The sequence below is a fragment of the Neodiprion virginianus genome, chromosome 5 (genome assembly GCF_021901495.1).
Source record: "Neodiprion virginianus isolate iyNeoVirg1 chromosome 5, iyNeoVirg1.1, whole genome shotgun sequence".
NCBI classification, from domain to species: domain Eukaryota; kingdom Metazoa; phylum Arthropoda; class Insecta; order Hymenoptera; family Diprionidae; genus Neodiprion; species Neodiprion virginianus.
The window spans coordinates 32,596,367-32,621,193 of record NC_060881.1 but is presented as its reverse complement, the minus strand read 5'-3'; the positions used below and the strand labels follow the sequence as shown (position 1 = coordinate 32,621,193).

General features: G+C 38.6%; 1 protein-coding gene across 1 annotated transcript in view; it reads left to right on the top strand.

Annotated features, from left to right (window-relative positions):
- The first annotated feature begins 5,751 nt into the window (after positions 1 to 5,751).
- LOC124305111 (forkhead box protein P1) overlaps positions 5,752 to 24,827 on the top strand; it is a 212,223-nt gene continuing 193,147 nt past the window's right edge. Inside the window, exons 1-2 of the mRNA XM_046764169.1 lie at positions 5,752 to 6,220; positions 6,311 to 6,569. Of these exons, the coding sequence (XP_046620125.1) occupies positions 6,540 to 6,569 (30 nt within the window). The 5' untranslated portion in view covers positions 5,752 to 6,220; positions 6,311 to 6,539. The remainder of the gene's footprint in view (positions 6,221 to 6,310; positions 6,570 to 24,827) is intronic.

The window sequence follows — 24,827 nt, the reverse complement described above, 5'->3', positions numbered from 1 at the left end:
TATCTATCTGTACGTTGTTATATTCTACGCGTATGTTATCACCGCGTTGTTGATGCAAGGCTGCGAAATTAACCCAATTTTACGTATATCGGTACGTATCAAAAATAATTGGAACCATGTTCGATAAAACAACAATTGAATATGGGAATGTTAAACGTTGACTGATAAAACATGATATTAATAACCGTTGAAATAATATACATGTACATATGTTTAAGGAAAAAAAAGTCATCCACGGTTTCTCTGACGGTCTGATGGGGTGGAAGTAAAAAATAAAAAAAAAAAAAAAAAACAACAAAACAAAACCGAATACCGAGAGAATTTCGCGAGCGTAGTAATTAGCAATTAATTTTTTCAAACCTGCGGTCTATCGGACTTGTTTTCTCTTTATTTTTCGTCAGTCTTTTGTTTGTTTTTTATTTTGTATCGTTCGCTTTTTGAAAATCCGACGCCTATAACGATAAAACGAGACTGGCCCGCGTCGTTCGTTTTACCCGGTATTCCTTTTCTTCCTTGAATTTCGAATTTACACTTACAGCGTGCACGGATATGTAATACAATCGTGTCTATATTTATCTATTGACGGAATAGGAATATTCACGTATATACGAACACATGCGCACAGTTATGTACACATACACGTAGGTACAGATCAATGTGTATACATTTAACAACGTGTATAGATATTTACTTATGGCGTTGAACAACTATAGCTGGTCTTTGGGGGCATGGCATGCATATGATGCTTCGCTCCGCGCGATGGCAAACAGTGGGTATAGTATACATATCGATCAGTATGACTCTGGTAAACAACTATTGTTCGAGAGAGAGAGAGAGAGAGAGAGAGAGCGAGAGGGAGGGAGGGTGTAGAATGCTCCGCAACCCCTTTTACGGCAATGCCCGTCCCCTCTTCTTCATCCTCGTCACACACTCGCGATATGCCTGCTTAGCTTACTACCCCGATCATGTTCGCCACCATCCAGGGCTGCACATTCTTACCCCAATTTAGATTTTACAAGATCGAAGAAGAGAGGAATTGAGAAGACTTGGGATTGGTCGATTAGATTTATTCAAGGGTGAATGGAGTTCGTTGTCTGAGGTTAAAGTCGGGAAAGGTCGGAAGAGAATGTTTGAAAAACAACATTAATACCGCGTGATAGAAATGAGTCTGAGGATATTCGCGTGACGTTAGAATCTGATGAAAAATATCAAAAGTTCGTCATTTCAAAGCTTAAAAATTTTTCTCAAGTTCTTCATGTTTCAGTTTTTACGTTAGTCGAGTCATTTTCTCAGAATCATTTCTATCACGCGGTAGGTCCGGGCATGTGGTATAAATTCGTGTTAAATGTTATCGCTGTGCGCAAATAACATTGCTTGGAAATTTTTCAAACAGTTTTGGTTTCGATTCGATGAACTTCGGACTAGCTTTAAAATAAACTTTGTCAATATGCTTCCTAGATTGAAAATGAATTCTTTTCACTTTCTCGTCATTTGTCTTATTGACGGGGCTGCTGCTACGATACTTGCGTACATGTATCATCATTTTTTTTTTTTACTCGCCGTCGGTTGGATTTCTGAAAACAATCAATGTTTCGTCAGAAGTAAACTGATCTGTAGATTCGACATTGCGGAAATTTTTCATCATCACCATCGGTTAACCTAACCTAACCTCATCTAACATAACGTAGTCTAACCTGATCTAACGTTTCAAAAAAAAAAAAAAAACCTTCTTACATCTTTTAAAGTTTCAAGTTTAGGGCGAGGGGGAGGGATCACAACGCAATGAGAGAAAAATAACAAAGAGAAAACGCGTAACATAACCTAAACTAACACAACGTAGTCTAACCTAACCTAACATAAAAAAAAAAACCTTACAATTTTCACGTTTTAAAATTACCGGCGGGGAGTGTGATCACAACGCAATAAGAAGAAATTAACAAAACGAATAGACTAATCTAACCTAACATAATCTAACATAACGTAGACTGACCTAACCTAACTTTGCAAAAAAAAAAAAAAAAATTTCTTACATCCTTCACGTTTTGAAGTTTGGTGGGGAGGGTAGGAGGGGTGGGGGGGGGGGGGGGGGAGGGTGATCGCAACGCAATGAGAGAAAAATAACAAAATAAAACGAAATTCCTCCTGGTAAAAAATTACAATATAGGTAATATTTGAATTTTTGGTACGTGTATAATTACGTGTCCTTGCATACAGGCGAATTTATACTTACGTATAGGCATTTGTTTGCATGGGATTCCCCCGGTGCGTAAAATGTATCGTGCCGAGGGGGTTTTCAGGGGGTTCGGTTTTCGTATATTATTTCAGAGAGATAGGATGGGCGGCGTCCCTGGCTTGGTGCTAATCATCTTGGCGTTGGGTTTTCCCCTCAGGGTGGCATCCGTCGGCCCTGTGCCGCCCCTCTAACAGTCCGCTTAGCCAAACAACCCTGATAAATTATGCAAAAATCAACAATACAACAAAATACACAACAAACAGCTGTGCGCCGGTTGTACATATTCGCGCGCTCGAGCGCGTGTTGGTGAAACGAACGAATAACGCGGCTTTCTTCCTGTGTGCAGGTGTGTTTTCGGATGGACCGGCAAAGAGCCTGCAGGGAGACGACAGAAAATCCTCTTTACATTACGTTATATTACACTGTACACATATTGCCCCCCTTCCCCCACCCCCCACCACCCCTCTCCACCGCATAAATTTATTCATGTTGCGACGTGCACACAGCGATGGATATATAAAGAGTTGCACTGCAGGTTACCTTGAATCATCGATCTCGCCACGTGTAAATAAATGACGAAAAGGACGCGGCTAATAGAAGTGGAGGAAAAAAAAAATAAATAAAATAAAAATTTATAACTACGCGAAAACATTGTACACACAAAATGATAACAACAGCAAATAAGCAGCGAAAAACAGGTCTACAGAAAATGAAAAAATACAAAATACACGTCGCTTATTTGCGATATATCAACAAATTTTTTCGCAGGGCGTGCGATTGCGTTCGGATAATTTTTATTAATTATTCGTATTCTAGTGACAAATGTATAAGTATGAATTGTATGTATATACTTGCGAAAGATTGATTAGAAGAAATTTTTACGAATTATTGAAATAGTTGCTTTTTGGCATTAAGGAGATGACATGGTAAGTTGTTACCGACCGAGTAAAATATATCGCAGATCTGGATGCAATGACGAACAAAACTATTCGAAAACTGTTTGGTTTCGTGCGAAAATAACTCCAGAAAATGGATTTCTGCAATCGGTGGATATTCAACTATAGAAAACATTTCTTGGGCTTTGTTCTTGCGTGACGCGAACCTTTTTTTACTTGATATTTGCGTTCGGCAGGCTTTGACGAGAGTTGAAATAAGTGACATTCTACTCAGTCGGTAAGGAAATAGATTCGAAATAGAAGTTCAGATTTCTTATTTATTTATTTATTTTTTTTTTACTTTTTTTAGTGGGGAAATTACCGTCGTTTTTTATACACTTTTCTTACAGCAAAAATATGGTGCATAAGATATATGTATGTGTGTGTGTGTGTGTGTGTTTCGCATCAGTGCGAATGACGAATTCTCCGGCAATACGTCGGCTTTAGTTTTAACAGTAGGCCGAATCGATACATGAATAACTACATGAGGAATCTACAACCCCGAGCTGCAATTCTCCCTACCAGAAACCACGTGTGTATACCTCTAAACTCCGATACACCCAAGGTACATACATACGTAAGAATCTATATTCACGTATGCATGATATACACACACGCTAAAATCAGGACCAAATTCAAATTTTCCATTCCAGCCAATAGATGCCTATGCCAATGAATCAAATTTATTGGTATATAAACAGATAAAAAGAATTCGCACAGATGAAATTTTTTTTCCATCATCTCATTTCTGTGCGGCTCAGTATCAATTCTGTTTCTGACATTTTTTTTTGTATTCATACTATTTCATTGGGTTAGTTGAATTTAGTGATTTATGTTACTTTTTAGATACGGTTTGTTTTCTCTGTCGACCCAGTTGGCTTGTTTCTAGTGACTTTTTGCTCACTAGATATAGTTTTTTAACTTGTTGTTAGTGACTTTTTGCTCTCTCGATATAGTTTTTAACTTGTATCTAGTAACTTTTTAAAATCAGTTCTATCAACTTCTGGGATTCAAAATTCTGTGTAGAAGGTATATACTCTACTTAAATCTGATTAACGGAACCTAAAATCGATACACTGCACGATTGAATTTCAATATTGAAAAACTTGATATCCCATGGGAAAAAAATTGAATCCGCCGTTGTTTCGATTTGCGTGAGAAACCGGGCGTTTTTTTTTTTTTATTTTCACCGCAGACACCTTTATGGCGGTAAAATCATCGAAGGATGAAAAAATGTGGATTGCGCACTTTTGTTTCTCAGCCCTTCATGTATTCGGAGAAAAAAAAAGTAAAAAACAATGAAAATTGACGGACCATTTTGGCAACTGAAATTGCACGTTATAATTGTAAAAATAATTTCAGTGTGTCGCTGTGCACGCGTAGGTCGGATATTATAACGTGTCGAATGACGCACGTGTCCGGCAAGGTGAAACAAGTTTCCCCTTCCACTTTCTTATTTAAAAACTTATGACATTCCATTACCACGGTGACAAAAACAAATGCTGAAAAGGAAATTGACTAGTTGGAGTTTTAGCATTGATCGTACTAATAACAAACAATGAAAATTTGTTTGCTTGTCTATTTCGAGAGTGCTATGCTGAAAAAATTGCGCTACCAACAAACGTGGGAAAAAACTCGAAAAGTCTACTGACATTTGGTTACTTCATCACCCAACTCGATTCAAGTGAGACCGTTTTGCACGGGTTGTCCACGGAGCCTAGACACAAGAAGAATGATCGTGATGTACAAGATACGGCCTAAAATTTGCATCAAGAACTTTCACCACTGGAGGCGCTGGCGCTGCTAATGTCAGGTGTTTTGAGTTTAGGAAGGGAAAAGTCGTGATCACGTGATACAAACAATAACAAACGTTCGCCATGATCGTGACCACGGTCTTACATCCAGGTCTTGCAACGAACGTGGTGGGGGGTTGTCAGTTCACGTCCGAAACAAAAGTACAACTTATGGCCACAATAGCGGCGCTACGAATTATTCATAAGCTTATTATTATTATTTGGCGGAACCCTAACCAATCTTTTTGATACTCATACACAGATAACCTTACGTTGCAATGTCACTCATACGTCTATGAATAACTGACAGCGCCGCGTAGTGGCCAGTAGTGGCAAAAAAAAAGAAAATCTGGACAATAACGCGGCTAACCCCACCACTCAAATTTCAGTTGCTCGCAAAACCCGTGTGTCAGACCGTGATCGTGAAATTAACGTCACCGGCGCTGCTCTGGTGGACGTTGTGAGAAAATGTTCTTTCTCTTTTCTTCTGGTCGAAAATAAAGCCAAAAATTCAACGTCGATCGTTCTCCTTATATCTAGGCTCCGTGTCGTAGTCTTGAACAAGGGTCCTATAAGCATCGAGTGTCACCTCGCCGCACGTGTCCGTCGCGTAGGGTATAGGTGGTAGGCTTTCAACGAATAAAGCGTGGAAGCATCTACCTACCGATGTAGCGTCAGGCAGCGTGGTTCGCAAGATTCGTAATACGGTCTTTACTGCGCCGACTCAGTTACCCGCTCGGTGCCACCGCATGGAAGGCAAACCAGCGGCGCTTAAACGCGACGCGCCGCTCGGTCAGGGTTTTGCTGGGTGGTGGATTCGGTGCGTCGCGACGCGCAGAGTCGCCAAACGGCAGTCGACAGGCGCGCGAAACTCAGTCCGCGACGCCGCTTGACGATCTGCACCGTAGACGGAGAGATTTTTCCCCCGCAAAAAATCAACAGGAAGTTTAAAAAAAGTCCCGATACACCTAATCCCGTTCCTCTCTCTCTTCGCCTCTTCGTCTCTCTTGCATCTATCTGTTTTGTTTATCCCCGATTCTCTCTCTCTCTCTCTCTCTCTCTCTCTTTCTCTCTCTTCACACGTTCTTCGCATCGCGCCGCGTCTCGTCGTCTCCTATTCAATTTGGCGAACGGCAGAATTAAGGAGACAGAATTGGAGGACGCTGAGGAACGGAAAAACGACGCAGAGGACGGAGAGGAAAACGGTCTTAGGAAAGATAATCGGATTATAAAATCGACGAAGAGAATCTGAGGGGAAGGTATAAATAAGGACGATAATTTCATCCGTCTGACAACATCCGCGCACGGTTCTTAATCGCTGCATGGATTTCTCTACTCCGATTATCAAGAAAAATCACACCGGCGGACGTATGTAAAGAGGGAGAGGATTCGAAGGGCTTTGCCGCCACGTGCTGCTGTTGTTGCGAAATACCGTCGGCGAGGGATCGGCGCTACCAATAAGAAGGGAAGTAAAGGAAGGAGAAGGGATACCGAAGGACCGGAAGCTGCTCGTGGACGCGTTTCACCTTCGTCTTCGCTTGTTTCTTCGTCCTTTGCTGCTTGAGGATCGTTCAGGATATGCTGGAGCCACGCTGGAGACCAGTGCAGGTAGAGATGAACCAACTACGCCTAAAAGCAAACAAAATAAAAATAAAAAAAAAAGAATAATTAACAAACAAATGCCTGAAATATGCCTGCAACCTGCAACCTGCCAAATGCCAAATGCCACCTGCCGCTGCACATGCAACCGTCACCTGCACATTATATTATATAAAGACGATTGAAGTAGAGAGAGAGAGAGAGAGAGAGAGAAAGAGAGAGAGAGAGAGAAAGAGAGAGGAGAGAACGAAAATTCATTTTTCTTTCCTCTTCTTTCACTTTTATTATATACATGTGTGTATATACGACAGCTTTGCTTTTCCAATTTTCATTATCTCATATGATTGTTTACAATGTAGCCGCGTAGGGCGCGCTTGTTGTTATTATTATTATCACTGTTATTATTATTGTTGTTGTTGCTGTTGTTGTTGTTATTATTATACTAGCTTTATTACGTGCTTTACATTTTATAACGTTATAAAGCGTACCGTTATGTATGTATTGTAGTAATAGGTATACATTACATGAATTATCTGCACTCGCGTGTGTTAAATAATGTATAAATTTCAATCTTGTTATTGATTTGAGAAAAATTTTATTGCTACCTATCACTGCCTTATTTTTCTTTATTTCATTTTTCGTTTTTTTTTTTTTGTTTTTGGTTTGTTTTCGTTTGCTTTGCTGAATTTGCATTCGCTTACGAACATCCATAGTAAATTTTTCTTCAATCCATCCCCGTGTACGTTGCGTACATCTGGGTTTTATTTTTTGTGTGAAAAATTTCCGAATGATCGTTAAACGACGATTTCTTTTAATTGACGATTCACCGTTTTTTTCCTTTATCCGTTTCCTTCGATTTTTTTCCAATAATTATCGAAATGAGAAAAACCGGCTGATAATTATACCAGAATATTGCATCAAAATTCGGTCGAAAATATTACAACAGTGATCCTTTTCAACGAACAAATTTCCGCAGTTCCGGTGACCAAATTCACGAACGAAAATTTTATGCAGAAAAAAAATAAGATACAAATATTACAGCGAGGAAAAGGGATAGGCGTGTAATACGCATGTTATGTGGTAGACATAAATGGAACGACAATCAACCGCCAAGAATACTGAGTTATTTCAAGGACAAAAAATTCTACACAAAATACGTTATATATGTACATACTACGATTATTTTTTCCTCCTCCTGATGTCAGTAAACACGCGATTGCGCTTTTTATAGGACTTTGATAATGATGGCAGGAAAAAAGTAGAGAAATTATTGTTATTATTATTATTATTATTATTATTATCCATCATTTGTGCGTCGTTTCTTTCAATCCAAGTGCCTATTCGTTCCGTTCAACAATTTTCACTACCATTCTTGAGCTTTTAACTCCTGGATGAAGAAATACAAGAAAAAAAAAAAAAAAACACGCAAGACGGAAAGAAAAGTATCGTAAGGATGAATTATTTTCCAGCATCTGATGAAAAATAAGGAAAATATTTTTTCGGTTCGTGCTACCGAATCTTCAAATCAATCTCGCTCTGCCTATTTGCCTGATATATATATATATATATATATATATACGTTTATAAATAATATATATAAGTATATATATTAGGGTGTTTCAAAAAAAAATAAAAAAATTTTTTTACCCAAACGAGCTTCAAAATTTCGGTAGAGCATCTCGAATAGAAGATCTCATCAAAATATGAGTTCTTAATATTGATATTTAGAGGTACCTATATGTATAATTGTTTCTATTTTCCATTTAAGTAATACGCATAGAAAAAAAAAAAAAAATTTTTCAATACTTTTTTCTTCGTAAACGGTTTGACTTATAAACTATTCAAATACAGATTCTTATAAAAAATTTCACGCTCTATAAAAATGTATTGATGTAGAATTTTCCCAGCTCTAACCTATTAACAGATATTCTCCTATAAACATAACTGAGTGATCTTGAATATCTCTTAATCGATTAGAATCAGGAAAATTCTATCTCCGCACATTTTTATACAGCGTAAAATTTCCTATGAGAATCTGTATTCATCTGTATTCTTAAATGAAGGCGATTGCGAGAAAAAAAAAAAAAAATTCGAAAATTTTCCGATTCCTTTACGTGCTAAATGGAAAATGGAAAAAATAAAATAGACACCTTTAAATATCAATATTAAAAGCTCGTATTTGGCTGAGAAATTTCATTCGAGATGCTCTTAACGAAATTGTTTAATGCACGTGTGAAAATAGAAAAAAGATTTATTTTAGCTCACCCTAATATATGTGTGTATATAATAAATATAGAAAATGCGTATCAGCAATTTTCGAAACGAGATAAACGTGTGTAGGTTCACAGTAAAATGCGAAGGACATTGTGCACTGTGCACCGTTTAAACTGAGCGCGCGCACACACATTGACACACGCATATACGCATGGAAAGAAAAAAAAAGTAAAAAAAAAAAAAAAAAAAAAAATCTGAATATATTTAAACGTACAAACGAAGATGTGGATACTAATGATACGTGTATTTCGCACGAGTGTGCCTTAAAAGATAAGACAGCGAGACTGAAGGAACGCGTACGCATGTGTGTATGTATTTATATATATTTACACACATATGTGGGTAATATATGATGTGGAAGTAGAGAATAAAATGTATGTGTGTGTGTGTGTCGAAGTATACTGTACTATGTGTAGTGGGCGGAAGGCGAGACCGTAGGAAACCGGAAGTATGGTTGGAGGACGTTCAAGGCTTGAGCAAAAGAAGGGGCGGATCCTCTACACTCTGGTCTACGCTATAGGGGCGTTAAAGATGCTGGTGGGGGATGCAGCTTCCGCCACCCCCGTTTCCCCCCTGCCTTCCCACCCCTGCCCGCCTCTCCATCGTTTTCTCGTTCCCCTCCTTGCCAACAAACTCGGACCTGCTGCGGGTGTACGTTTTATGTTTTATTTTATTTTATTTTTTTTGGAAAATAAGTAAAAAACAAAAGTTGAAAAGAAAGCAATGGAAAAACGAAAATCAAGCAGCATGGAACTCTCGCGGTCTCGTCCTACGCCATCTTACAACGATTTTTCAAACTATGTTAACCGGTCACGTGATGTAAGTTTTGAAAAAATCCGATGTAGCTCAGGAATTTGGTACGGATTTTTTTCAGTCTTTTTCTACGTTCGTTTTGACACAATTTACACATTTTACACACGGTACAATTACGTTGAAAAATTGTTAGAAATTTCGAGAGAATTTTAAGACCGATGTAATTATTCCAATTTACTTTCGTGTTGCGCAGTTTTTTTCCCCTGGCTTTCGAATTTTCCTGTCCGTTTTTTCGCAGTGTTTTTTTTTTTTTTTTTTTTTTTTTTTTTTTTTATACAGCAGCTAGAGCGGATCAGAAAGATTTTTTTTTATATTTTGAAATAGCAAGTTAATATATTCACACTGCCATGAAGTCACAATGTTGACATTGAAATTTGTTAAAATTTTGTTATTGGTATTCGGAACATGCACGTGTTCGATTAATTACGATAAACAATAATTGAAAAAAAAAAGCAAAGAACACTTCTTAGCAATATTTCTACGAATATCTCAACCGACGCAAAAAAAGATTAGTTATAAAAGAGATATATGTCACGTATACATATGTATTATACTCACCGATTTCACGGACTCCGCCTACTTTCGTATTAATCACGCTTCTTGACGTTTTACTTTTGTACGCGGACGTGTATGTATGTATATTATTGGTACCTATGTACCCAGTGTCCTGTCCTCTGCTTCGGCGCAGACATCTTTTTTCTCTCATTTTGGGTGTCTACCGCAAATACGGAAATTTCCCCGTTTCTTTTGGAAGGGTGAAATCGGGACCAAAGGATGCTGCAAAATCGAAGTAGAATTGCTCTCGGCTCCGGTGGTCAGCGAAAAAGATTCCGACAATTTACGCCTAGTTTTTAAAGTGCTTAATTTTCGTTGCTCTTCATGTCTTTTTACAAGGATATGAGATATTGCATGATCAGAATTAAGAATTATTGAATATAAGAAAGAGCGAATTTTTAAGCAATTTGAAATGCGAAATCAAAGTAAATTGTGTTTCTGTCATGCAGTTTTGAGAAACAGGCTTTCGGTTTTCACAAATTTCATCAATGATATTCGAATTGAACGGTTTTTTGCGGAAAGATTATTCTTTTTATAAAATGATTGTAAAGGTCTGATTTACATTACCAAAAACAAAAAAAAGGTCAGATTTCTTTACGTGACTGAGAATTTTGTAACGATTTGAAAATACTTAGAATTGCAAGTAATAACAGGTTGGGCACACACCTGGAAAATGTGAAAAATGTGAAAATGATCAGGAGATTTAAAAGGGATCATACAAATCCTGGAATTGTCTAGGGATTTTTAATACGGTCATGGAAAAAACTGAAAATATCAGTTTTCTATCATGGGAATTAGAAATGATTTGTTTCAGGTAACAAGTTTACCATTTTCCGTCGAGAAAACAAATCGGTTTATGATGTCCTTTTTGTGCATTATATTTTTCTTCGATTCGAATTGAATTTAAAACTAATGTAAGGTTAATAAGCTGAACGACTTAGGTTTTAGTCACTTACTAGAACTGGGAAAATGTCAGGGAAAGCCAGGTTTCAGATCCTGAAAAACCTGCAAGTTTCACGGAATTTTTTTCTCAAAAATTTTTGGTCACCCTGAATAAGACAAAGACAGGGAAAAGAATTCGCGAAGAGCCTTATAGTAGTGCGAATGCTAAAGTGCTTGAATTCCGCGTGCGTCGAATGCAAAATCGAGAGGTAAAATCGACTATTTCTGTCTTGTAAATTAGCATCATCAAGCTGTCGCTGCGTACCGACTGCAACTGCTGTGAACTCGGTCAGCAGCTTAACCCGCGATTAAAGCGACCAAGTAAGAAGATCGCAATCCGTCGTATGAAGCAATAATAATCCGGCAAAAGTTTCAGCCGTGAGCATCAATCGTCATTTCCTCCGGCATCATCGCGATCATCCACGATGCTTGCATCGTTTTGCATATTGTAGAATATTGAATTCGTAGGCGGATCCACGATTCGTGATAAGATGTATGATTCCACCAGAACGAAACTGGGCAAGTAGAACAGGAATGAAAAAAGCAGAAATGTTTATGCCACAAGGATTTTTCAAACGGAAATTCACTTTGTAATCTAATTCGGAGAAATTAACTCGCGTTACAAGCTCACGAGGATGAAGTTTTGAAAAAGAACTTTCAATTGCTATTTCCTAGGGTTTTCCGAAATTCCGGAATCTGTAACATAGCGACACATGCTCGTATTTTCAAACTCAACTCCTGCAAAGTCTGTCCAAACTTCCGGGATAGCCGTTTTTGTTTAATGACGTTGTAATTGCCAAAAATCTACACTCCGTGTTGATTGCATTATGCTAGATATTCGTAAATTGCAAAATATTTATCGACATATTACCGACACTTATCGACATCTTATCGACACGTTATCGGCATTTATCGACACGTTATCGGCATTTATCGACACGTTATCGACATTTATCGACGTGCTCGTAAGGTACGAAGATTTTTTTCAAAATACGAAAATATTTCTATCTATAGATAAAAGCTTAGACATCTATGCTTCTGGAAAAAAATCTTTCAAACGAAACGGGTCTTCGTAAAGTGAAATCGAACGAATCTACTGGATAAAAAAAAAGAAAAGATTTTGCTTGCAATTCAGGTATCTCTATATTTCTATTTTCAATGAGATATTCGTATCTCGTGATAAAATCAATAAGAAGTATCGATTTCTGACCAACCAGCCTCCTTGACGTTTCTCACTTCAACCTCGTGCAAATTGTTCCGTCTCTCGATGCTCGTTGACGGATGATTTAGTCCAAATCTGGAACTGCAGTTTCTGGCGTCAACACAGTTGAGCCTAGTGCTCGTGTCAATTGATCGATTCGGGCAGCAGCAACGAAGGATAATACATCACGTATATTACACAGGGTGTAGCAATGCGGGTTGTTCTTAGCCTCGTTAACAACTGGCTAATTTCACCTGCACCGCGAAATTATCGAACGACACGGATGCGTCCGTTTATATTCAAATATGTATACGTATACATGTGTATGCATAGGACACCCATACACGTATCGAGTATCATCGTCGTTGTTTAATTGACCATGCTGATGAGATTCGCGAGGGTTGTTTTACACACGTGTTTCGAATGAGGCAGTCAAACTACAAACCTGATGGCCACATCGGTTCCTCCCCGAATTCGTCATGCATCAATCGCAACTCTCTAAGAAATGTACGTTATGAATTTCGTGAATTCTTTTGTTCTGATTTCACTTGCAGTATTTTTATTCAATCGTCGTAAAATTCTTATGTTGATAATTCGAGTTATAGTGGTGAGCATTCTTAGCACCGATTTCATATCCATCTCATCGAATGTTAAGATTGTGATGTACTGTTACAGACAAATTGATTGGAAAAAATCGTGAAAATTTAACGAATAGAAGCAAGATTTTCGACATTCGAGATCACAAATCCAGTATGGCGGACAGAAATTTTGAAGTCAATCAAATCTGGACCAAAAGTTGGACCTGCGGATATTTGGGGTCGCTGGATATGAATGTGGAGGAAAAATTGTTCAAATTCATCTGAAGTTTTCGTCTGAGTTTCAATTGATTTTCAAAACCATTTTCCGCAATATATAATCTGCCGTCTTGAATTTTTGAAATCTGATCCCTTCATAGGGGAATTATAGTATTATAAAAGGTGACTAAGAACAATGATCTGCGACTCAAATGGTTGACTATCAGAGACCAATCTTCTCGCCAACTTCAACTCAGTATTCGAAGCTACCTACTATTTTTTCGAGTAAAAATTGCAACGCTGTACTTTTTCTTTAGCTAGATTATTCTTTTGTCGTTTCGTTTCTGCAGTTTCTTACGGTAGCTTCGAATCCGTTCAGAGTTGGATGTAATGCAGGAAGGCGCGAATGAGCTGACATCAGATCGAGGCTTATCGATCGGCACCGTAACGTTTATATTTGAACTATTTCCCATGTTTTATGTACCGTATCGAATGACGTCAGTGTTTCACGAATATAACCTGCATCAGATGTGTAACGAATCTTTCATTTACCGATACAACACAGCGGTACGAACTGAATAATTTCGCCATTATGAAAATCGCTCGAGACATTGCACGTGCATATTTTAACCGAGATATTCGCTATTGCAATTATAACAACTCGATAAAACTTACGGTGATGAGAGGGGGGGGGGGGGGGGGGGGGGGGGGGGGTGAATTTTTCTCGCGGAAAATGTGTCGAAAAAATTAACGGAAAAATCTAATTTACATATACTATTGTTTTTTTTTTTCATTGTTTTCTTTTATTTTTTCTATTACAATTTTATCAACACTCACTTGCCGACAAAGCGAACGAATTGAACGTGGCTGCAAATTAATTGCGAAAGGTTAAAGAAATTGTAGGGAGAAGAAGAAAATTTTTTTCTCATTTCCTTGGACATTATCTTTTCTTTTCGGTTTTTTATTTTTCCATTAAATGTGGTTACATGTACATATCTTCTTGCAGAGGATTCAGGGAACGGTAAATGCGATATCAGAGTTGCGAAGCGAGCGTCATTTGATCGGTAAATATTTGTCGAAGTTCCGGATTGTAAAGAAAAAAAAAAGAAGAAGATGAAGAAACAAATAAACACCTTTGCAAAGATTGTAGATTGCTAAATAGTCTTATCAGTATGTTAACTTACTTATTCAATCTCTATACTCGCACTCGGAACAGTACCGCTTCAACTCAAATTCAGGGTTTTTAAAGCACGTCGCGTGTTGGTGTATGAAATATATAAGTGAAATAATCGCGCGCTCTCTGAACGGTGGAGAAATAAATAAATAAAATTACGTAGACAAAATTGTGAGTGTATGAAAAAACCGTGGAAGAAAGAATAAAAATTTCATTGCAAAATCGTAATGCTTCGAATTGATTTTATTTAGTGCAGAATATCAGCGAAGGTTTTTTACTTGGCGCAAAGAAAGAAAAAAAAAAAAAAACACGGGAAAAAAATACAAAGTCAGTGACAAGAGGTTAACGATACAGTCTATTTTTGAACAAGGAATAGAATATTTTATGAAAAAAACGAAGTGAAATATATCACGAAGAGAGAGATATATTATATTTATATATTTTTTTTTTTTTTTATTCAGTGATATCGCGAATATTTGAGTGAAGAAAATCTATCGGAAAAGCTTGGAAATGTATTTCGTCGTTGGTTGGCGTGAAGGGGGTATAAAAATTCCCAATTTATGAGTTATCGTAACGATAACTGCCATAAGTTGAGATAAAAATAAGGTACGTTCAATCCTGTAAAAAAGAATAATCGTTCGTTAGGTTGAAGAAAAGAAACCGCCTTTTGACATTATTAAATTACGTAAGCCGTGTGAGTTTCTTTCGACATTTTATACGACAGGCGTAAAACCAGTTATCTATGAACTATATTTAGACGAAAACGTTGATTCCCTTGCTATCGGATGACTCGCCGAGATTGAAGATTCACGCAGAGCTGGACAAAGCGTGAAAAAATTCATGAAACATGAGTAGCGAACGTTTTTTAGATTCTGGATGAAGAATGAAATTTTATATATCTTGAGCTTTCGACAATTTTCAAGACCAATTGATCACATATGCGTAAAAACTGCGTATAAAATGCTAGTCAATTATCGTTACTCGGTAATTAAGAGTGTGGAGAAAAATCTGAACCAGCAATTTTGTTGCTGTATCGCCAATGAATAATCGCTCGTTGTCCAAACCCGTAAATAAACCGCGGATTATACCCTGCAAAATTCATTTCCTTTCCTATTTTCATCTTCTTTATATCTAGAGGAAAATTAATGAGGCTAATAATTTCCCTCCACTAACCGTTGATTAGTTCTGCCACGCTGCCGAGTCCATTCATTTTTTATATACTGCTTAGATACGGTTTTACGCTAAAATTAATCTCGCGCTTTTACGTACGAAACGAAACAACAATTGAATATCAAAGAATAAAATTTACGTTATTATAAAAAAAAAAAAACAAAAAGAATGCGTCACCGAGTTTATCCGGAGTCTCGAATAATTATTCTCCATTTCATACCTTTGATTGTAGTTAAAATTTTTGTCTAACCAATCGGAAGAAGGATTTTTTTTTTATCATCGAACCCACGATATTCTTGACATTAATAATTAGGCCTGACCGTTGAAATTCACGGCGATTTCTGGCCTCTTACGAGGATTAATCTTATCCATGCCAGTATCAAATGTTGAACAGGGATTATGTAACCGGCACTTATAACAGGACGAGCGAAAAATTTGCGAAACAGATTTAATGCGTGGGACGTGCAGCAGTCTTCTTGCGAATAAAACCGGGCTCTCGGGTCGTGTGCGAATTGTTGGGATGAATCTACTTAACACCACTCTGGCCCTGATACACTGGATATACACTACGAAATAATTGCAGAAGACGATTGGAAGTTTCCTGTGGGTCACGTGAGCCGCGCTATATATCCACACCGGACAAACGCTAGATATTACCAGGAGTCGGGACAGGCGCAGGATAGATGTATACAACTAATCATAGACGCAAAACCGAGCGATACTTGCACACAAATAGGAAAGCACGCAAGCACAGATATCAGCAATCGTCTACCACAAGTAATTCGATCATATCCTTTTATTCTAAAAGTCGAAAAATTGTTGTTCGTATTACCAATAATGTGCTGAAAAAATAAAAAGTTTCGCCGAACCTTGACACAGATGATATAAATATCGCAAATTATTCGCAGGATTTTGATGGAGACTGACGAGAAAAAACGGAGATATTCATTCGTGGTGGTTTCAATGATCTGGCAGAAATCATTGATTGTTCTAAATAGTTTGCGCCTGAGATTGAAAAAAAAAGGAGAATAATTCGGTTTCGGGTGAATTTTTGTCTGAAGTAAGGAAATTGAAAATAGTTCATCAGTAAATTTGTAATAAAATTATCGCGACGAAAGTGAGAATTTTTCGCCTCATCGGATTGTTTGTCCATGCATTAGTAACAGAGCATTGCATCATTGGTTTAAACAGCGGCGAGATGATCTCGTCGACTGAACTGTTTTTTTTTTTATCTCTTCTCTGTAGGTCGGGAAAAGGTTGAGCAGTTTACGTGTGCATTTATCGCGGGTATGCATATAGATACGAGACTCAGCTGATAATAATATCATGCCATCTATTTTGTAATAGAAACAACGGAAGAACCTAATTCCAGTAGGCAGCTCAACACAAGCCGCGTATTCGACGCACACGCGTTCACCAATGCGCGTGTAACGCGTACGTGTAGGTATTATATTCATCGTACGTATCACTCTCGTCGACCATTTGATACACACGTTCACTCAAACACAACGAGGCGAACGCGATGCTGATCAGGCGCATAAGCCAAGCCATTGCAGAGATACGTTACACGTATGCGTATTACATACGGAAGACGAGCGGGAGATTTTGCAGTGACTGGTGCAGGTTACGTGCAACCGGCTCAATTATAAGCGAGGGATTTGCCTCGACTGCTAAACAATCGCGTCCAGCTAAAACGACGCTTCGCACTCTCAGTTGTCAATTAATCGACGTCGTGGCTGATTGGTTTGAAAACGAGATATAAATACGTCCTTTGGAAGCAGCGATCTGGCGGCAGAAATCCGCAGCTTCGAGTCGCGCGTATTTAATTTTAAAAGTCTGTTTTCGTCGATACTTTTACCACGTTTCGATTAAACGCGGTAAAACATGCGCCTCGTAGCTTGCACGAAGTTTTCCACGCTCTGGTGTTCACGTAATTGGGCAAAATCGATCAGCTGATTGCTCGCCGCGACGCCATGTTGCTTTCGGCCGCGACTGTCTTTTGCCTTTCGGCTGCGTTCTTTTTCCCGCCACATCGCGCAGCTGTTTTCTGATTCTCTTCACGCTTCGCGTCTTTCATTGCCTTAACCCTGTGTTCTCAGGGCGATTCTACCGAGGTGAAAATACTTGAAAATACTTGGCTTCTAAAATCGCGCACAAATATTCCTGACCGTTCTCGACTTGGCTTAGCACCGTGCGGGGCGCAGACGATAGTATTAATAGTTTTGCACCGAGAATAGAAGCACAACTGCAGCACTTTCGTACCCTACCTATACGCCTAACTGCCTAACTACCTACCTACGTGTCTACCTATGCACTGGGTGTCTAACAACATCAGGCTTAAATTGCAACCCAGAAAATATACGCTGTCGTTATGTCAATTTTACTCTCTTTATCAACGACACATACGTGTGCGAATAAAATTCACAGTATTGCGTGATGTAAAAAATTGCACGGATTTTCGCAGCAGCACTTGTGCAAAGTGAATAAATCCAGTACGTTACGGTCATTCCTCCGAATGAATTTTACCGTCGAAAAGTTGTCTAGAAATTTTTGCTCTCTCAAAAAAGTCTCTTACAGAAATTCAGACACCACAACATTTCATTTCGGATCCTGCGAATTGGATGCGCCCAATATTAACGGTCCTGCATAGACTGGCCAGGTGGTGCAGAATCTACGTTTAACATATTACTCGTTCTCAAGGGAATCGATTCTACCACGCAGAGACGCTGGGGGTTATTTGATTCTATGACGTCAGGCCAGTCGCGTATATCGCTAAATAACCGTGGAATCAAACGAACTTCTCGGATTGTCAAAGATTTTTTTTTTTCATACACGCGATATTTTCGTGGAATAAAAATTCAAACAACGATTAAGGGAAAAGGAAATAGGTCGTAAATCGAAGAGCTGTTCAGTTCTCGTTTTCATGCATGAACTGCAGAATTCAAAACTTCGTTCTGTTTTCCATTTAAATTTCTGAAACACGATCTTCAAAAACAATTAGCGAATAACGTTTTTTAACACGCAAATCTCGACGAATCGCGAGGCGAAGAAAGCTCGAAGCTTACAGGGAACGCCGCGGCAGCGCTTCAATGTGTTCATTCATCGAAATCACGGGGGCCAGACTAGGTCACTGTGACGGAATTAAATGCAGCCTGCGTTTTACACTGGTGCAACGGTGACGTGGCGAAACCAGATTTGCAATGTGTATACGTACGAGGAGAGAATGAATCTGTTTCATCGACCGAATATGAGCCAAAGTAGTTGCCGCTGCTGCTGCTACTACTGTCGCTTCTGAAAACACAGTCCAGCCAGATACCGTTTTTTTTCTCTGTAAGAGCCAATTTACAAAATTTTTCTCATTCGCAAGCACCGTTTCAACGCTTTCACGATTCATCGCAGCCAATGAACATCAAATAATAAGGAGAACTTCAGCTTGACGTCATTTTCAGTATTAACCAAGTTCATTCTCATGTTGTTTAAAACAATCTGCGTCATTTTTTTTTTCTTTTTTTTTTATAACCAACTGATTCTTTTGTTTCTTTTCTTTAACCTCTTAATTCACGCTAGAATGCACAGCATCCCACTATTTTGGTTTGCATTTTTTTACTTGTAAAACTACTTTTTTGGTAACAAAAGCCGAGTTTTTTTGGTTCCACGTGGTCTTTGTAATATTTCTCAGTCTGGATGAAAAAAAAATAAACAAAAATTACAAAATGTATTCATTTATTTACCGCAAAAACAGTAAATGTAAACACATGGTCGAAATTTGTACTTTTCCACGCATAAAAAGCTTTCTCTGTCAATCGACCATGAAAGAATTTTATTCTTGTTGTTTTTGTTTGTCTGCCATATTGGATCCACCATTTTGAATTTTCAAATTTCGAGTGCAGACTCGTAATCATTGACCCCAAAAACTACGTAACGTAAAGTTTTATCAAAATCGGATAAATTGTCGAAATTCCGTCCGCCATATTGAATCCCCCGTTTTGAACTTTCAAACTTCGAGTTCGGATTTGTAATCAACGATCCCAAACTCTCACGTATCACGTACAAGGAAATATCACAAAAAAGGAAAAATGTATGCATGAAAGGGTTATTAGTCAGTTCATCGGGTACTTTTTAGATTCTAAATTGTTGGCTTCAACGGTAGCATCAAAAAGCTTTGAGTGTCTATGAACAGTTTTTGAAGGGCATACGGCAAGTCAAAAATAAATGAAGATTCCAAAAACAGTACGTATCACCAAAGGGGAGGGTAGGCTCGTGATTCGAAGAACATGGTCGACGTTTTATTCGCACTCCCAAAACCCAGGAACGCAGTGGGTAGAAGCCTCAATCTATGTATCCAGTCTCTTCTTCCATGATACGTGTAAATTATCAGGTAGACGAGGAGGTTACAGTTTATCCGTCGCAGCCGGTAGAGATCGTTAAAGTAATAACACACCGGGATACATAACGACACGAGAGTGTGTTTTGTGCGAAAGAAGTGAACCGATAGACGATGATGAGGTTCGAGATCATACGCGTGAATCTGTAATAAGGGCCGACGGTGCGAGAAGGTTCTCGAAATATTTCACGTTATTTTATACCAGCAATTTATCAACCACGCCGCAATTACGATTACAACGGAGAAAGAATACCTCGATTTTCATGACGACTCGCAAGCTCCTCGAGAATCATGAATATCTCTATAATCATCATCAACTTGATCATCAAAATTTCTTTAGCGAGTTGAATATGATCGTAAAACAGAGGATCGTGACATGGGTTAGAATTAGTTTCACATTTTTCATCAAGAACTTCGGAGTGGTTGGGTTAAAAAAAAAAAAGTAGAAAGAACAAAAATTGAACGGTGACAATATCGAATTTTCGAAAATTCCAGAATTTGTTTCGTACAGTTTCGAAATGTTGGAGATTGAAGTGCAGAAGAGTAAAAATGCAGAACGTCAGATGACAAATGATATAGTACAATTTTAGCGATTCTACATTACGACCTATTGTATCTACATTTGGACTTCCTAAGCTTAAAAATTTTCCACAGCCCAATTATTGCACATTCAAAAACTGGTTTAGTGCGACCCTTCTATTTTCTAATATTTCTACATCTTTAATCCCCACACCAAAATTTGTGCGCAGTAGAGAAAAAAAAAAAATTGCAATGGAAATGTTGGTTCGTGGATCAGACGGGTTGTGGCGTCTTGAAATTCCGCTCGTTTAATATCGACACCCCGGAGGAACTTTTCATTAACATCTACTCCACCCTTGCGGCCACATCGACAAGGAGGAGAGGGTAAAAATAAGATAAAAAAAAAAAAAAAAAAGAAAATTACGAAACAGAGGGACAGGGGCGTGACAAAAGTACGCGAAGTAACAAATTCACCGCGTACTTTATTCCCCTGAATTAGTTGCCGTTTCGGCTGACAATGCAGTCTCAGCAACACGCCACCCTTCCTTCCTTCCTTCCGTTCGTCCTCCTCGTTCACCGTCTCTTCTCGTCCTGTTGGCAGTTCTTTTCTTTTTTTTTTTCTTTTTTTTTTTCGTACGTCTCTCCCCCCAATCAACCCCTTGCACTGTTACCACCCTCTAAATATCCCACAGTCGTTTTTTCCTCCTTCTCTTTCCATTTCCCTTACAATTCCTTTAATGAAAAGAACCGTCCTCGCGACTCGGTTCCGACCAACCGAAGGCTACTCACTTTTCACGATTTTTCAACACCCTGGTGTTTTTTTTTCTCTCCTTTTTTCCTTTCGCTTCCCTTCTCTTTTTTTTTCCATTCAGTTTCATCAGGAACTATACCCAGAATAATGCACCACTCATCTCGAGCGGGTATCGTATTTTTAATAACACGAACGAGACTTTGGAAAATTTCTTTCCGCCTCTGATTCTAGCCCTAAGACTGGAGCGCGACAAACGGTGTTCGCGAAACATTTCCAGGACTTGTCGAGCCTCGAGTACGAAAATTGGTGGCAGCGCGGTGGGATATCGAGAGTCGATGAGGGTTAACGCGTTAATTAGTCGATGGTATCGGGAGAATTAGCTGCAGGACAGAAAACAGGCTGCAGGTTTCTGCCCGCGGCGCTGTTGTATGAATATAAAACTAGACAACGACGAGGGGTTCGGGTCGGAGTTTCGAGGGCATCTTTTTATAACCGTTCTTTTTAGGGAGGGTCGCCTCGATCCGCGGAGCGTTTTCTCCACGCCGAGCGGGCTCGACGCGACGGAGAATATGATTAGTATATCATTTTAAAGGAATACTCTGGTGATACTTAAATTAAGTTTATTGAGCAGTTTTCACGGCATCATACCCGCCCAGATACTCTGGAGAAAACGCCGACCCATCTCACCCTTAAGAAAGAAAAAAGAAAGAAGATGAAGGAGAGAAAGGGAAAAATAAAAATAAAACAAGAAAATATTCAGACCATCGTAAAACCGCCACTTCCTCACCAAAAAACAGGGCATCCTCCCACCAATATCGTTCGCAATCTGCGTAGAAAGCTCGGATTTTCACCCTCGACCTCGTGGATTTTTATTCATTTTTATTTATTTATTTTTTTTTTTTTTTGCCATTTAATAATATAGTCACTTATACTCTGATTTATTCTCATCGATGTCACAAGGGTATTCAATTGATCAGATACAAAAAGGAAATAAATAAATAAGGGATGAAGAAATATCTACGACCCTACTTTCCGTCAAATGATCAGGTTTATTATACTCGTTGTTAATCCACGGGTAAGGAATTGGCTATGGTGTGAGAAAAAAAAATAATTTTTTTTTAAATAAAAACACAACGAAGGATTTTTTCCCCTTCAGCTGTTAATACTTTCAGTCACACATTTTTCGACTCAATATTTTGTCCTGAATATTGTTAACGATCACGAATCTGAAGTCGGAATTTGATAATTTTCAAATCCAAGATGGCGGATGTAAAATCGAAAAATCTATCAAAATTCGATGATTCAGGCCTAAATTTGTTATTCGGACGTTTTTTGGGGTAATACAAAGTAACAAAGATCATTTCAAGTTGTAGATAAACTGTCGTACGGCTAGGGCGTGAAAATTTTTGAGATGGAACGTCGGGTATTCCATTGTGACTGAAACGGTCAACTGTATAACTAATAACATGCACAATGCTTTGGACAACACCTTATTCAGTCAGGCAGCTGGATCGTAAGAGGGCGGGAAAAATGAGCCGCGAGTTGATTAAGTCACTCGACTCGGATTCGCGTTCCTCTTGGGCAAGTACAGGTACCGCACCTATACAAGGTGGTATACACCCACCGATTCAAGAATCCCAAGGGAGGGTTGATCGTTGACTGCGCGCTCGGTAAAGAACGGAGTAAGTGGTTTGGCGCTGACTTTAGACTTTTACGAGTTTTAAAACTTTTCCTTATTTTATTTATTTTTTTCTCCTTTCTTTCTTTCTTTCTTTCCTTCTTCCCCATATCAATATATACCTCCCGCCCTTCCCCCATCCCTTCTTTTATTTGCCCTTTCATTATTCTTTTTCGTACCATCTCAATTCGACGCTGCCGTTGCACTCCTGCGAATTAGACGATCCTCGGTAAATAATATTTTCACTTCAATTGCGGTGATTAATTATATTCCGCCTGATGCTTGTCCTCCGCGTTATTATTCGGTCAAAGTTTTTCCCATACCTAAAGCTAAAATCACGTGCGGTGTAAACAATATTTGCCAACAATCCGTCCTGTTCGTAAGAAAAGTTTAAAGCAAAGTGCAAAGATAAATCGAGAAAATAAAACGATTGCAAAAAATTCCCACAAAATGGGATTGAAAAAGGGGTTGAATAATAAATTCTTAGAAACTGTCCTTCGATTTTTCCCCAGCTTGCTTTCGTTTCTTGACATCTGTTTCAATTGTTTTTTTTTTTACCACTGTTTTTTTTTTTTTTTTATTTATTTATTCATTTATTTTTCTTTCTGCACTTCTTTTTCAGTACTCGCTCTTTAATAATAGAGAGAGCCAGTCTCCTCGGTGAAAATGCAATTAGTTTGGTTGGAAGGCATCCGCACCCCGCGCTTCTTAATCTGGTATTGATTGCCAAAACTCGACAGCCATTCCCCCATTCAACCCCCCCCCCCCCCCCCCCCCCCCCGACCCGCCGAACCCGCCACCTCTTCTCCCCCTCCCCTCCCCTGCGGTGCCCAGGAACCTGGAAAATCAAGAAAAATGCTTTAAATTCAGAGCAGCTTGATTGATTATATTAATAAGAAAGTTTTTTTTTTATATTTTTTTTCCTCCTTTTTCATTTTTAATTTTTTTTTTTTTTTTTTCTTCCTTCTTCTCTCTCCTCTTTTCGTTTCACCTCAGTCATTTTCCTTTCTCCTCCCTTTCTTTGCTCTCCCCACCGAAAGCGCTTATCTTTGCGCTAAGCCAGCTTCCTGATCGCACTTTCTGCACCTCCCTTTCAATGGACGAGAATGGAAGGACACTTTCTGACATGGTTTATGCGCGTCTACGCCGCGACACACGGACAGATGCGCACAGAGATGAAGTGAGAGAGAGAGAGAGAGAGAGAGAGAAAGAGAGAGAGAGAGAGAGAGAGAGAGAGAGAGGGAGAAAGCACGGAAGCTCGAGCAGCGCACCCCGCGTAATCCCTAAATAAAGCTGAGCTGTCAATGCCTTATAAAATTAGCGAAGATTAATTTGTTAAAGTATTGGAAAAACTCGCGAGGCGCCTCGACTCTGTGGAATATAATATTATGTAGTATAGACCTATTTATAGGCGGTGAGATGGTGAGAATGAATTAAGAAAAAGGAAAATTGGTATACCTATCTATAATCGATATATCGAGATTTTGTTCAAACTTTGCGACAGTTTTTATTTTCATATTTAAAAAATTTTTCATTTCACAGAGTTCGACAACGATTTTAACCCACGTCTTTCTCTTCTTTCTGATTTCAGGTAAGCACAGAATTCGGTATACGAACATTCTTGATGTTGCATCAGTCGATACTTTTGGAAACATCCGTGATCACGATTCGAAAGTTTTTCTACACTATTTAAAAGGTAAATAACGCGATTTAAAAAGCGGAAGCGTATTTGTGATTAAAGGATTAACGAGTCTCGAAATTTTAAAACTGATAAATACGATTGATGAGAAAATTTTCTGGGATGTAAAAAACGCCGGAACAATTCCTTGAAGCCATTTTTGGTTGGTATATTTGCTGTATAGATTTGTCTTTGTTCAATTGTAAGTTGAAGACTTTCGGCTTTATGATTTTTTGTATGAAAGCACATGACGAAAAACTCGATCGGAATTTGTTTCAGAATTTTACAACCCCAGCGTGTCCGAAGTACGGTTTAAAAACTTGCAAAAAATCTA